Genomic DNA, 13,660 nt, shown 5'->3' with positions numbered 1-13,660 from the left:
TGCAGCAAAGTTTGGCAATCTCGCAAATCTCAAACAGCTTCTCTGCCGAGGTACTGCGCCCGATACACGGAATATCCAAGATATTACACCGCTTCGAATAGCTGCTTCAAAGGGGTACAGGAAAATTGTTAAAACGCTTCTTAAAACCAATTAAGTTAATGTTAATGCTATATGCATAGCTGGGGAAACCCCTATACTCTGGGCATCTCTTTATGGCCATACCGATGTTATGCGCCTTCTCCTGGAGGCACACGCCGACCCAAATATCGCTGCCATCGATGGTGATACCCCATATAGCGTGGCTCAGAGATACAAACATTACGATGTTATACGGCTTTTTAGGAAGAAGTTGACTGAAAGTCCTCAAGACTTGGGTAGTACTGCTTTAAGCTAATGCCATCAGGTGTCACGGCAAGGTCAAGGTCAAGGCCCACGACCTCGAAGAGATCCCAGATCACCTGATTTCCAGCCCTAGCCCTATTCAATCACGTGACCACACATCCTACACCCTCCTTCCCAGCAACACCTCTACAGATAGCTCCTCAAGTTAGTTGTTTTGAATATGAGTCGCCCTATGTTCTGAATAGATCTTGTTTCATTCAATTTAGGTTTAGGACCGTGACATCAGGGCCCTATTAAGCTGCACAATGGGGGAAACCATCTGAATATATTAGTAGCAGAGTTATAGGCCGTGGAGTACGTTAATATATTAGCATTAGTAATATAGAGGTACTGGGTTCGATTCCTAGTAGGTGCCTGAGTCGATATTAGACCATCTATGCCGAGGAGGCCAGAAATAAAATGGCCGAGTATTTACCTGTATGATATGCAGCTGTACTGGAAACCAGTCCTACCTCTACAATAATCTAGATGAAATAAAAGGGCATGTGTCTGTTGTATGTATTATTCGGTCCATTATTATATACTAAGTTTGGTTAACATTGTCCGTTAGTCTCATAATAGATGTTAACTTTGGATGTTATCGGGGACCGGTGTGCGATTGGATGCTCTAGCCATGACATTATCACAAAGGATCCTCTAATCTATACCGATGTTGATATCTAACCTGTTTTATGCCAGCTATATCAGTTGCAAGATTTCCCAAGAAATTATTTCTCTAATCCTTAATCTTCATCTGCAAACACAGTGTTCCATTCATAGGTAGGCCCAACACAGTACGTCTTCCCCTCTGTTAGCACGCAGTCGTCCGCCTTCAAGGACGGATTAACCTCCAGGAAGAGATCCCAGGGAATCGATTCCTTTACACAGACAATAGTACACATATCTTTCTTCTCAATCTCCGTACTCGTCACCACATGCCACTTACCGCACCGCATCGTGGTGCCCTCCGCTACCGAGGCGTTGGTGGGCGGCGGGATCTCAGGAATGGCATACCCATCCGAGTAATCGGGTACGGTGGGATTTGTATCCGGCGCTGTAGTGGTGGAGTTGCCTGCTTGTGGAAATACGCATAGCACATGTCCATAGGCGGAATCGCTGACCACTTGCAGGTTCGAGCAATCCAGGTCCAACCAGGGGTTGTACTTGCGGATGCTTTCCCCGGATGCGTATTCAAGACCAAGCCCTTTCTCAATTGAGACGCAGGTGTCGTCTTTCTGGAGGGTGTAGATATCACAGGAGAACGGGATACATAGCTCTGTACCTTCGGGAATCGAGGTGCAGTCTTTCAAATTGACGTTGCCCATAAACAAGGACGCGGAGGCAACCTTATGCTTTGTTGCAATGGAGTCGCAGGTGTCGCCGGCGACGGTAGTATAGGTCACGTCTGAGGCGCAGAAGTCGTTTGTCTCCTTATAGGGATCTTTAAAGGGCAGCAGGGGGTCTGGGATATCTGTGGGAACGGACAGCCCACAGGCCTTGTTGATGTATTTTAGATCAGCCTCGTAAAGTTCATCATAGATAGAGTACGGGGTGGATTGCATCATCTCGTAGCGCTTCACGTAACAGAACGAACAGATCTCGTTAGAGGGCATTTCCTCGATGCTGGATACCGGTGTGAATTTGTCGATGACGTCTGGGTTTACCACTTGTTAGGAATGCGCAGGATGAAAGGATAAAAGGGGTGCCTACCGCCGCAGTACGTATCGGTTGTCGGGTCCTTCTGGCACGTCTCATTCCAAGCTGCCCACAGCCTACCGCCACGAAGGGAAGGCGCCTGCTCCTTTTCTTCAGCCTCCGCACAGTTGTTAGTGACCCCGTGAAACCACGAGGCAATAGACGTCTCACACCCTGTATCACAGATGAGGTCAGTGAGGGTGTTATTGTCCAAGCCACCCCTCCACGAGTCCCGCAGGAGGTATGTGTCGTCGTGACAGTCAATTCGTTGTGTGAGGGATGTTTGGCAGGTCTGGCCGAACAGATTTAAAAAGTCGGCGTCATGCTCGTCCTCGTACATGTAGAAGCCAGTGAAGTTACGCTGTCCGATGACCTTGGCCTCTCGGAACCATCCAAGAAGAGACGACGTGAATCCATTCCTCGTGTCCTTCGCCCATAGTGCGATCTCACCAACCGGGCTAATGGACTCGACAATCGCCTTTGTGACCAGATTGACCAACCATATGTCGCTGCTTTGTTCAACTTGGAATGCTCGTTGTTGGCAGTTTTCCGTGTCCAGGCAGTCCTGGGAATACGAATTGAAAAAGCTGTACAGGCCTGAACAAGAGTATCAGTTGAACTAAGTTGTGAATACTAAAGACGGAGTGTTGTAACAAACTCACCGGCACCCAATATGTGGATAGACTTCGAATCAATTATCCTCACAGCCCACGAGCTCGCGCATGTCTTGTCGCCGGCCTTGCAATTAGAGAAGTCGGGATCGTTCGCAAACTTCCCCAGGCTACGGCCAAACGGCTGTGGCGCAGGAGGACTAGGCTGAAAGTAAGGGGACTCTGTTTGAATCATTCCCATGACCACATTTTGTGCCCCTGAGAGCTGATACTGGTAAAGAACATTATGCTCTGAGGCGGTACCATAGAGCCATGTTGGGCCATGGCTCTCGATTAGAAAGCCCCGCGCAACGAAGACATCGAGTTGATCTTGGGACTTGATATCAAGATCGTGGTCTGCTGTCCAAGCCCATACGTTTTCCATATACGCAGACGCTGACTTCGGGATGTAGAGGAGTGCGGAGGCCGCAATGCAGCTCTCTTTCACGGACGAGGCTTGCTTGGGACAGTCCTTTGCCTGGAGACTGGATCCCGTCGCACCTCCTACACGGAAATGACAGTCTAATCGAGCGTTAGCGTTGTTTTTGTTCTATTTTATCAGGTTGGCTTGCACAAATCCTTACCCCAGAGTGCCGCAGAACCTTTCGTCGATTCGTGAATATTCCACTGCATTAATATAGCACCAGCCGTAGGCCCAGAAACCGTGAACATCATATTCTGAATTTCGATAATGCCCACGTCCCCTTTCTTACCCACCTCAACAGCAACACGGGGATTCTCCATATCCTGGAACTTGCTTCCAGTAGCCATAATCTGCGGCCAAACCTGGCCTACAATTCGTGACCCCAGGGGCACATGCAGTGTATCTTTAATCACGTAGACTCCATACGGGAAATACACAATCGCAGACATGTTGGCAGCGGCAGAAAGGATGCTGTTTAACACCGCGGTATCATCGGTTTTGCCATCTCCTTTCGCGCCGTAGGCCCTGACGTCAAAGACCTCGGATCCATCAAGACTAGCATACTGAGGACGTCGTCGGGTGAAATAGTTGTTTGTTCCCGGCACGTACGATGTACTTCCCATCAGCGCCTCCTGGCGTGGAATAACAGGCAGTTTAGTCTGTTGGGCGAAATGAATTCCGGTGTCATCCGCGTACATTCCGAAACCCCATGAATCGACCATCACCTCGTTTCCGCCAGCTAACAGAGGGTCTGTCCGTTTATCCGCTCGGATTGCGTCCTTCACATTAAAAAACCCGACGTTTTGCAGTAGGAGAGCGGTAGAGTTCTCACTATACAAGGATGTAAGAATTCCTGTTGCCGTATTCGCAATAAGAGCATCGACCAGGATGTATGAGCCGACGCCTTGATAGGTGCCCAATGGGCCTCCAGCTCCACCAACAATGGTGATTCCAGTCCCACACGACTCAATCACCACGTCCTGCATGGTCCAGGCCCAGTCCCAATGAACTTGGAGCGCTGTTTTGCAATTTACGAAGACTAGCTGACTAGTGGTGAATTGCTGATTGCCGAGATAGGCACCAAAGTTACCACCAACAAAGGTCAGATTGCTCATGAAACCTCCACTGCCATTCTCCATGTATATACCCTGCTGAGTATTGCCATCCGCCTGCGACATATAAAAGTCTATATTCTCGAGGGTGGTTCCCTGCGCAACTTGCCAGTGGATAGCGCACACATAGGCGCTGGGATCAGTGCGGGTGATATCTATTTTGAAATTCCGAATATGACGAAGAAAGTTGTTCTGGTTAATATACCATTCTTCCTGGTCCCCAACATACACATCGGACGTGATAACACCTAATCCGACAAAACTCGCTGCGGCCAAGATGGTTGGGTAGTCAGTGGGATCACCAAGGAATTGAGTATTATAGTACTGGATGATGGAGCTGCTGACGAGATAGGTTCCGGGAGGGAAGAAAACCACCGCAGGATACACTGTGCTCGAGCCACAGTCCGCTCCGCAGCGGTTTCCATGAGAAATGGCTTTGTTAATGGCAGCAGTATCGTCCGTGACTCCATCACCTTTTGCTCCGTAATCCTTGACGTTTCTCCATATGGGGTAACCGTCCGGAGCAAAAGGACTGATACCCCGCTGCTGCATGTTGGCCATCCAGAAGTTGGACCTAGATACAGCTCGCTTGCTTAACGTTGCTGTGTCCGATGGGGAATCGTTCGAGTGAAAACCAAGAACGCTCTGGTCCGCCACATATTCAAATAGCCCGTTGGGCTCTTTTAGCTTCTGTGGCGGCCGATTTGTATCGTTTGTTTTTGACCGATATTTGGCGTGGACTTCGACTGCGAGAGCCGCCTCTTCTCCAGTTGATGGTGTTGGCGGTGCGGACTCGGCCAAGATGCGCGCAGCTTCGGCCAGATCCGCAGGGATCGTGTAAGCGAAGCTCTTCCGGCTGTCGCCGGTTAAGGAATATAAAGCGTCTCTGCTGCGAAGCTGAGCGGTGGAGGACAGCTTGCTCACGCTTTCGTTCGAGTAGTCCAGCGGAGGAGCGTTGATGCGCTCTCCGGTGATCTGATCAGGATCTGCGAGTGTGTAGTTGTTGTACTTGACATTCTCCAGTCGGAGCTTGTTCACAACAGCCAAAGCCTCCAGAGCCTTCGAAACTTTCAACATAGCCTCGGAGACTCCCGCATTAGATTTGGGTGATGCAACAGAAACAGCTGCACTCGAAGATGCGGAAGCACCCTCACGCCTTAGGTGATGATGGAGATGATTGCGATGCGAATGTCCATGGCCAGCTGCTAAAATGGCAACCGCCTGGCACACCAGCAGCAGGTACGAGAAAACAAAGGCTTTACCTCGCATCATGCCCGCGGACAAATGTTTGTGTCTAAGGATGGGGTGTGCTGGCCACATATAACCAACCGTTCGCCCGAGCAAATTGTCCGTCTTCTATGGCCCTTTCAACCTCCCTGGCCCCGCTGCGAAATTCGCTCTCCCCTGAGTACTATGGATATCACGGATCCCAGAGCCCATTACCCAGATCGGGGTGCTCTCCCGGACAGACCCATGTTCGTTTTCAAATTAGGTAACATTGTTTAGCAGCGGGGAAATGAGATGTCTCAGGTACAACTCCATAGATTTGCCTTCGGGCTGGACCGGACCCTTCCGCCGCTCCGGTGCCAAGCAAATAGTTACGTCTTGGCGAGCTTTGGTCTTGCTGTTAGAATAAAGCTAGTCCATATTGGGACACCATGTGAAATACTCTGTATGTTTAAATTACTGTGTAATTCTAACAGTTCGTTTGTTTTAGGGCAAGTAGCGCTGTTTCAATCTGCTTATTTTGACAAATACTCATAAAGTGGTTGCTCCAGAAGATGAGGATTTAATATAACACTGGTGACGCGCTGTCGCACGCTCTGGCCCTGAAATGAAAACCGAAACGGGACAGTAGTGGAAAATAAAGGAAATTTGAAATGTGATGGGAATGAGGCGTGAATTTGAGCCTAGACTTGTTAGGCTCAGCCCAGGAAACTCGGCCCAACCCGCCAAGAAATGGGCTGGGTTGTCCGATGTAATAACCCGGTATGGGCCGGGTTACTTCCTGTCGCCAAGTATGGTAATATTGATTATTCAGCACCTTTCTCGGTCACATGTTGTTGATGATACAACATCAAGGGATCGCTTATATTTCCTATATTAGTTAGTTTACATTCTTCATTTGTTTACCTCGCCCTTTATAAAACGCGAGATGTTTTGGTAGTTTAGTTGAATCAGAGACCTAATTCTATCGAGGATCGATACTTGCGGATACGCGTATTTTATGGTTGACACGACGGGTTAGCCCCATGGGTTGCCAAGAGATAAAATACAGTAAATATATTACTTACCCATGGTAATATAAATAAATTACTGTATTAAGGGACTGTATTCTATTAAGAATGTAAATCACTGCCTTATTAGAAAATGATCTACAACCATGGCCCCGCGGGTTAACAAGTCTATTTGAGCCTTTGTTTCCCCTGGAACAATAAGCTAGTTTAGTTCAGTTAGTTTAGTTCAGTTAGTTTTATTTAGTCAGTTCAGTTTAGTTTAGTAAGTTTCGTTTCTTTCAGTTCAGTCAGTTCAGTTCAGTTTCGAGCCCACCCATTACGCCCATTACGCCCACTGTAATAGAAGGAGTATCGGGTGGAACAGGAGGAATCAATCAGTAGAGCAATAAGAATAGTATTTGGCGATACTTCAACTTAGGATCAGGTAGATACAGAAACTGAAGCTTAAGTTCCTTTCTCAAGCTTGGGAAACGCTCATTCATGTGCCGGGCACAACAGAGATAGGAAAAGCAGTATGAGTCATAAACAATATAAGTGAGTTATAAGCCACATTACCCCATTGCAGATCCTCGAGGATAGGGCGGAGTAAGGCAGGCCAACAAGATAGTTGAGAGGTAAGGAATTCTATTACACCCACGAAGCCCATGAGGCCTATTAAGCCTATTAATCAAGCCTATAAAGCCCATTAAGCCCGTTAATCCCATTGGCCCAACAGGGCCTGTTGGACACCGTAATATATAACTGTCATTTCGCCAAAGTAAGAAACAGTAAACCAGAGCTTGGTCCAATGACGGCACATCAACATATTGGAGGTAAATTATATATACTACATACTAAACCAAAAAAGCAAGTAAGCTAAACTAATTAGAAGAAAAGGAGAGCAGCCAATCAGAAAAACCCCTTAACAGGTGCATAATAGCGAGGCTTGGCGCGAATTTGGCAGTCAGGATTCACGGCGAGTTTTGCGGGCAGCTCACGCTGGCGTCACGGCCGAAAGTAGCCCCCTTACTCTCACTTCGTTCGTTTCAGGGCATCATGATTACAGAGAGAATATTTATTCTCTCATAGAATTACCCATATAATTCTGGCACCTGCCCACCATCCCTCATGCCTCCAACTCGTGCTTGATTAGAGCGGGAGTTATGCCGGTACCATTAAATAGACCTCAGCCAGGTATCCGCTCTATCGAGAAACTACTATGAGGACCGGTTGAACGCTTTCCACCTAGCTTTATTTAAGTGACTGTGTGACCGAGGAACGTTCGTAAACCTATAGTTGGTTCGTTTTTTTAGTACATAATAGCGTACACAGGCATCGACTAGTGTATTTCAACCGGGCTACCGTAGATGCAATGAACATGAACATAAAAGTTCCATGGATAGATGAGACATCATGATGAGTCTGTTGGCCTGGAACAAATGATTGAATAGGTCTTGCGGAGGTCTATACAATCGATAAGACACAGATGGGGTTTAGTTAACAGCCTCAAAGATCATCTGGCTAGGTATGAAGAATCTTTCTGGAACATTTGGCATACCGCCGAGCGGTCTGTGATCTTACAACTTACAAGCCCTCGAAGACGGAGCCCAAGACCCTGTGGCCACAATGGCATTGAGCTTATTCTCCACAGGCTACTAGAGCGGCTCACATATCCAGCGGATTAATTAAGGCGGTTCGGTTTAGTGTGCCTTGATTGTTGGTTCTTTTTATTAGTGCTACTACTGTAACGCTTGGAAGTCCGTAAGGGCTTTTTGGCTGAATCCTGTTATCTTCTATAGGTAATTCAAAAAAGCAGTGATTTGTGGAAGTGACATCTACCATTCATAGTATCTTTCTAGTCACAGTAATTACACATTACTTAAAGTAGGAATACGAGAAACATAATACCTATCCTAATCCCCTTTCCTTCATATTGAAACTCCCTATACATGACTGACTATATTAGCTTCATTAGAAGTTTTTAGTTAGTCGAATAGCTTTGTCTCGATACTTCATGCTTGCCACCATCCTAAAGTGTCCAGGAGAAAGGGCACTTAATGGAAATTGCGTTCCCGGCCGTCAACAACCGGGGCCATTGCACTAAGCAAGGGGGGGGTTCTTGAACGGTTCCTGAACTAAGAATCCGTGGAATCAGAAAATTACTATTCAGGTTCCTAAGCCCCATAGGCTCTAGGAGAGCCATATTTGTGGTATTTCTGTATTGACAGAATCCTTCAAAAGCCGGTTCGGTCCGCTAGTGCCTTGGCTTTATCTACAGGGCACCGAGCGTTATCCGGGAGAGGTTAGAATCCTCCGGAGCGCCCCCGGTCAATCACCTAGAAGTTGAGAATTTGTCTACAGGTGGAGATCACAATGACAAAGTGCTACCCCCTGAAGTCTTTCTTAGGCCAATTTCCGGTGGAAACCCCAAAGAGGGATTCTGGAAGCGGTATAAGAAGGATGAGGGGAGTCTAGTTTACATCCAACTTAACCAAGTTGGCTGAAAATGTCGGAATATCACCGGCTACTGGCGGTGTTTGTACTGCTTTGTTGCCTGGCATTGTCTGTGCTGGCGCAAGAATGCAGCAAGGACAAGCCCTGTGCAACTGGATGTTGGTATGTGCTTTAATATGCTGACAGAGATTGTCGCTTACACTCATGTGAATTGTGCATTTAGTTCGAAGGATGGCTTCTGTGGAACGACGCCAGACCACTGTGGGGAAGGATGTGTTGCGAACTGCGACTTCAAGCTGGCCTGCGATGCGAATAACCCTTGTGAGATTGGATGCTGGTATGGCATCACCTCTTTTCTTTTTTTAGCCCTGGGCTCTAACTTTGTTTATTCTCTCCTAGTTCTAAGTTCGGGTTCTGTGGCCTGGGACCTGAATTCTGTGCGAAGGATATCTGTGTCTCTGGATGTGGCAGGAAAGGTGAATGTGATCACGGTTGGGGATTAAAGTGGTCGGAGAAGTCACGGTGCCCGCTGAATGTGTGTTGTTCGGACTTTGTAAGTGTTCTAGATAGCTGCCTGGAATACACACAATATGCTAACCGCACATCTTCTTCTAGGGCTTCTGTGGCACCACCAAAGAATTCGTATGGCCTACCTCCTCCTAGATAAGCAATAGTACTGACACTGGATGTTTGGGATAGTGCGGCAATACCACAGTTAAACACGAGACATGTTCCAAGGACCGCTACCTCACACGCGTCGTGGGCTACTTTGAAGGCTGGGCCAGTCGGCGCCCCTGTAATGATTTCTGGCCCGAGCAGATCCCTCTCGGTGTTTATAGCCACATTAACTTTGCCTTTGCCACGATTAAGCCGGATACCTATGAGGTCCTCCCATCGGACAATCGGGATGTGAAACTCTATGAGCGGTTGGTGGCCTTAAAAAAGTATGATAAGGATATGAAGATATTTATTGCTTTGGGAGGTTGGACGTTTAATGATCCAGGACCGACAGCGACTATTTTCTCCGATCTAGCAGCCTCAGAAGAGAAGCAGAAGAAGTTCTTTAAATCATTGGTTTCCTTCATGTCAACATATGGCTTTGACGGCGTGGATCTAGACTGGGAATATCCCGAGGATATTGATCGGAACGGACGGCCCCAGGACTATAAGAACTTCCCTAAGTTTATGGCCAACCTTAAGAAGACTCTAAATCAGACTCCTGGTCGCAATGAGCTTTCTATTACACTTCCCGCCTCTTACTGGTATTTGCAACATTTTGACCTTAAGGCCCTGTCCAAACATATCACGTTCTTCAATATCATGTCCTATGACATGCATGGAACATGGGATCAGGGAAATAAGTGGACTGGTTCATACTTAAACGCGCACACTAATCTTACCGAGATCAAAAACTCTTTAGATCTACTGTGGCGAAATGATGTCGACGGCGGACAAGTGGTCATGGGCCTTGCGTTCTACGGCCGGGCCTACACTGTCAAGGGCTGCATGGATCCCGGATGTGTGTACGCTTCCGGAGGAACTGCCGGGGTTTGTAGTCACGAAGCCGGAGTCCTCCTTAACAACGAAATCGTTGAGATTATTCGGGAGAAAGATCTAAAGCCAAAGCTTTATAAGGATGCCGCAGTCAAGGTGGTTCACTGGGATGACCAATGGGTGTCCTATGACGATCGAGAGACCCTAGGCATAAAAGCTGAGTTTGCTCGCACCCAGTGTCTCAGCGGAGTGATGGTGTGGGCCATCAGCCACGACACCGATACTGCAGACTTTTCGCACGATCTGGCTAAGGTAACCAACCGCCAGGTGACGCTGCAGCGTCAGGAGAAGGACGAAGAAGATTATATTACGGAGAAAATGACTATCAACCAATGCTATTGGAGCAACTGTGGCGCGCCCTGTCCTGCGAACTGGAAGATGATCAAGCGCATCGACAAGTGGAGCCGCAAGGATGAGTACATGATGGATAGCACTGCCTGCCATGGCGCAGGAACTCGCTCTTTCTGCTGTCCGCCCGAGAGCATCCCTGAATGTGGCTGGTACTCACATAACAATGGTAACTGTAAAAGCGGTTGCCCTAGTGGCATGATTGAGATCGGCTCGACTCAAGCCGGATGCAAGCACGAAGAGCACCAGACAGCCTGCTGCACGGTTAAGGATAGTTCTAGCAAGGCACTTGCCAGCATGAACCTGTATGATACGTGCGAGTGGGCTTCGTACCCTCAATGCGATAAAGGCGTGTGCAGTGGTTCCAAAAGCACTGTGCTGGGAGCCTCGGGAACGGGTAGTGGAGATGTATATTGCTACCCTGGTGACTTCATGGGCCCTGAATGGCCCAGACGACATCTGACTGAGCGCAAGTACTGCTGTAACACGGAGGACAAGACAAGCAGGTTTGAGAACTGTGAGTGGTTCAAAGGCTGGGGACTGGTATCTGGGGGTCAGCGATGTGCCTCAGGTTGCCCTCCGGGTAAGATGCGCGTGGCCATGGACAGTTATAATTGGGGCTGCTACAAAAGTGGTGCCCGGGCGTACTGCTGTGACCCTGTATCATATACCGAGGTTAAAACCCCATCAGAACACCTACAGGCTTTCTCCAAGGCGATTAATAATTGGCTGTCGACCCCATCGTGTACAGAAGAACCCACGCTCGAGGGCTCACTCGAGAAGCGGGCAGCAGGCTGTTTGTTCGACGGATTGTACATACTGATTGACTACCTTACAGAGTTGCTGGAGTATATTCAATAGGCAAGACTAAGCACTACAAGGCGTATGCCGATGCATGGGATGTTGTGAAGAAATATTTCCCGCATCTCGGTGCGGACGACCTGTTGCCCTGGATTCACTCGAATAAAACCTATCCAGAATATAAATCCAATGGCCCGAGGAAAACTGCCAAATACATCGTTGAGTTCCCAGCCATGTGGAATGAAATGGTAGGTGAAACTGACAGAACTATCTGGTGTCTAGAAGATCTCTGTGACCAGGGAGAGTTCTGTAATAGCGACGCTGAAGAGCACGATCCCGCCTTGACCCAGCGCGAGGTCCAATGGAACGAGCAGGTGAGCCCAAGCCCTTAGCCCTTTACTGACTGTATCCTCGTCCCACTGACTCTTTATGCAAAAACAGCGAGATGTCCTCGTTCGTCTTGAGAAGCGCGCCAAAGCGAAAAAGCTGACATTCGAATGTAAGGATAAAGATGGTACGGTACATAAGGTCACATACACCCGCTCGGCATACCCTGGGGGTAGTGAATGGGCCCTGACGACCGCCGCGGCTAGGCAGGCTGTTGATCTTGACCAAAGAGAGATGTGTGTAAACACGCGTGTTCGCGAGAGACCGTTACGAGAAGGCGAGAATGTTCCTCACAATGTACAGTTGAACAGTAAGTTAGCTGACTTCTATTTTACATGGCTGCAGTGTCTTACATGTCTTGTCTTAACCAGCGGAACATGTTATCGAAATCAAGTTAATTAATGAATTCCTGGAATGGGCGCAGAATGACCCCAAATGCGATGTGGATTGTGACCTCATTGTTAACTTCCTTAATAAGGAGGTGATCATAAACGCGCCTTCTGTGCCGGGAGGAACGAATCCCAAGATGCCGCTGAACCGCATTATGGAAGAGCTTGGTAGCATGAACAACAGAGATGTCTTCCGCCTTTTAAGGGAGAGTGTTAACAGGGTGAAAGGTGATGTAAGGGCATAAACCAACCCTCTACCCCGATCCACGGAGACTAATAAGATCCTCGTATAGCTCTGGGGCCTTAAAAACCCCCCCGGCCCAGACTCGAAGTATCATGACTCCTGGGATAACATGATATCGAGAGGAGATTACCGCAGTACATTACAGATGTTGCGAAATGTACAGTGTCTTTCACTATCTATCTGCCTTTAGGTCTTTACTGATAATATCATATGCAGACTATCGCGGTGTTCCGCTACCAGAACAATCCCGCTGTCCGAAGACGCTTCCAGATGGTCTTTAATGGCATTACAACTGAGCTCCGCCGGACTTCCGAAGCGTATAAGGCAGCTACCGGAAAGGACGTTAATTTGGAGGATTGCTGGCGTAGGTTCTTTCAGGAACGCATTGATCAGACTGTGAGAAATGCCCGGGATTTCGTGAGAGCGGGTATTCATGAGATGAGGCAGAGGTGGCTTCCGTCGAGGAATCCTAATGATGAGAACTGGGTGAATCTCTGTGTCCAGCTGATCGAGCTTTTGAATTCGTTGCAGATGGATTCGCTTAGGTATATCTTTATGGAGGGGTTTAAGTAGAGGGATATTCTCCCAGTCGATAGAGTGCTTGATTATCTAGTGTCGACAATTATGGTAATATTGATTATTCAGCACCTTTCTCGGTCAAATATTGTTAATAATCTAACATCATCAGATTGCATTTATTTCCTATATTAGTTAGTTTGCATTCTTTATTTGTTTACCTCGCCTTTATAAATGCGAGATGTTTTGATAGTTTAGTTAAATCAGAGACCTAATTTAATAAAGGATCGATACTTGCGAATACGCGTAATTTTATGGTTCACAGTTATAAGCCCGGTAGCCCGGCTTATTACTAAATTGCTTAATCAAGTCTAATTACCTGATTTAAGGAAAAGCTATTTAAAACTTCTTACTAAGCTTTATAACCATGTTGCGTTAAAGCTACTCACTAATCCGAGAATTTATATTAAATTAAAATAGGGACAAACA

The 13,660-nt window shown here is 47.6% G+C and overlaps 2 protein-coding genes across 2 annotated transcripts; one reads left to right on the top strand and one right to left on the bottom strand.

Moving 5' to 3' along the window:
* Positions 1-1,124: 1,124 nt before the first annotated feature.
* On the bottom strand, positions 1,125-5,531 carry ATNIH1004_002873 (uncharacterized protein; the record flags this gene model as incomplete). Its single annotated transcript, XM_033567558.1, has 4 exons — positions 1,125-2,035; positions 2,092-2,673; positions 2,739-3,248; positions 3,311-5,531. 4 exons carry the CDS (start codon positions 5,529-5,531, stop codon positions 1,125-1,127), a joined length of 4,224 nt encoding a protein of 1,407 aa, XP_033429553.1.
* Positions 5,532-8,984: 3,453 nt separating this feature from the next.
* ATNIH1004_002872 (uncharacterized protein) lies at positions 8,985-13,228 on the top strand (the record flags this gene model as incomplete). The annotated part of the gene is made up of 10 exons (XM_033567557.1): positions 8,985-9,094; positions 9,156-9,269; positions 9,332-9,485; positions 9,548-9,574; positions 9,632-11,630; positions 11,696-12,009; positions 12,077-12,332; positions 12,394-12,644; positions 12,705-12,812; positions 12,872-13,228. 10 exons carry the CDS (start codon positions 8,985-8,987, stop codon positions 13,226-13,228), a joined length of 3,690 nt encoding a protein of 1,229 aa, XP_033429552.1.
* Positions 13,229-13,660: the final 432 nt, after the last annotated feature.

Source organism: Aspergillus tanneri (assembly GCF_003426965.1).
Source record: "Aspergillus tanneri strain NIH1004 chromosome Unknown AapTan_1_pilon_pilon_pilon, whole genome shotgun sequence".
NCBI lineage: Eukaryota > Fungi > Ascomycota > Eurotiomycetes > Eurotiales > Aspergillaceae > Aspergillus > Aspergillus tanneri.
Note: the sequence above shows the minus strand (reverse complement) of the source record. Positions and strands in the feature narration are given on the sequence as shown.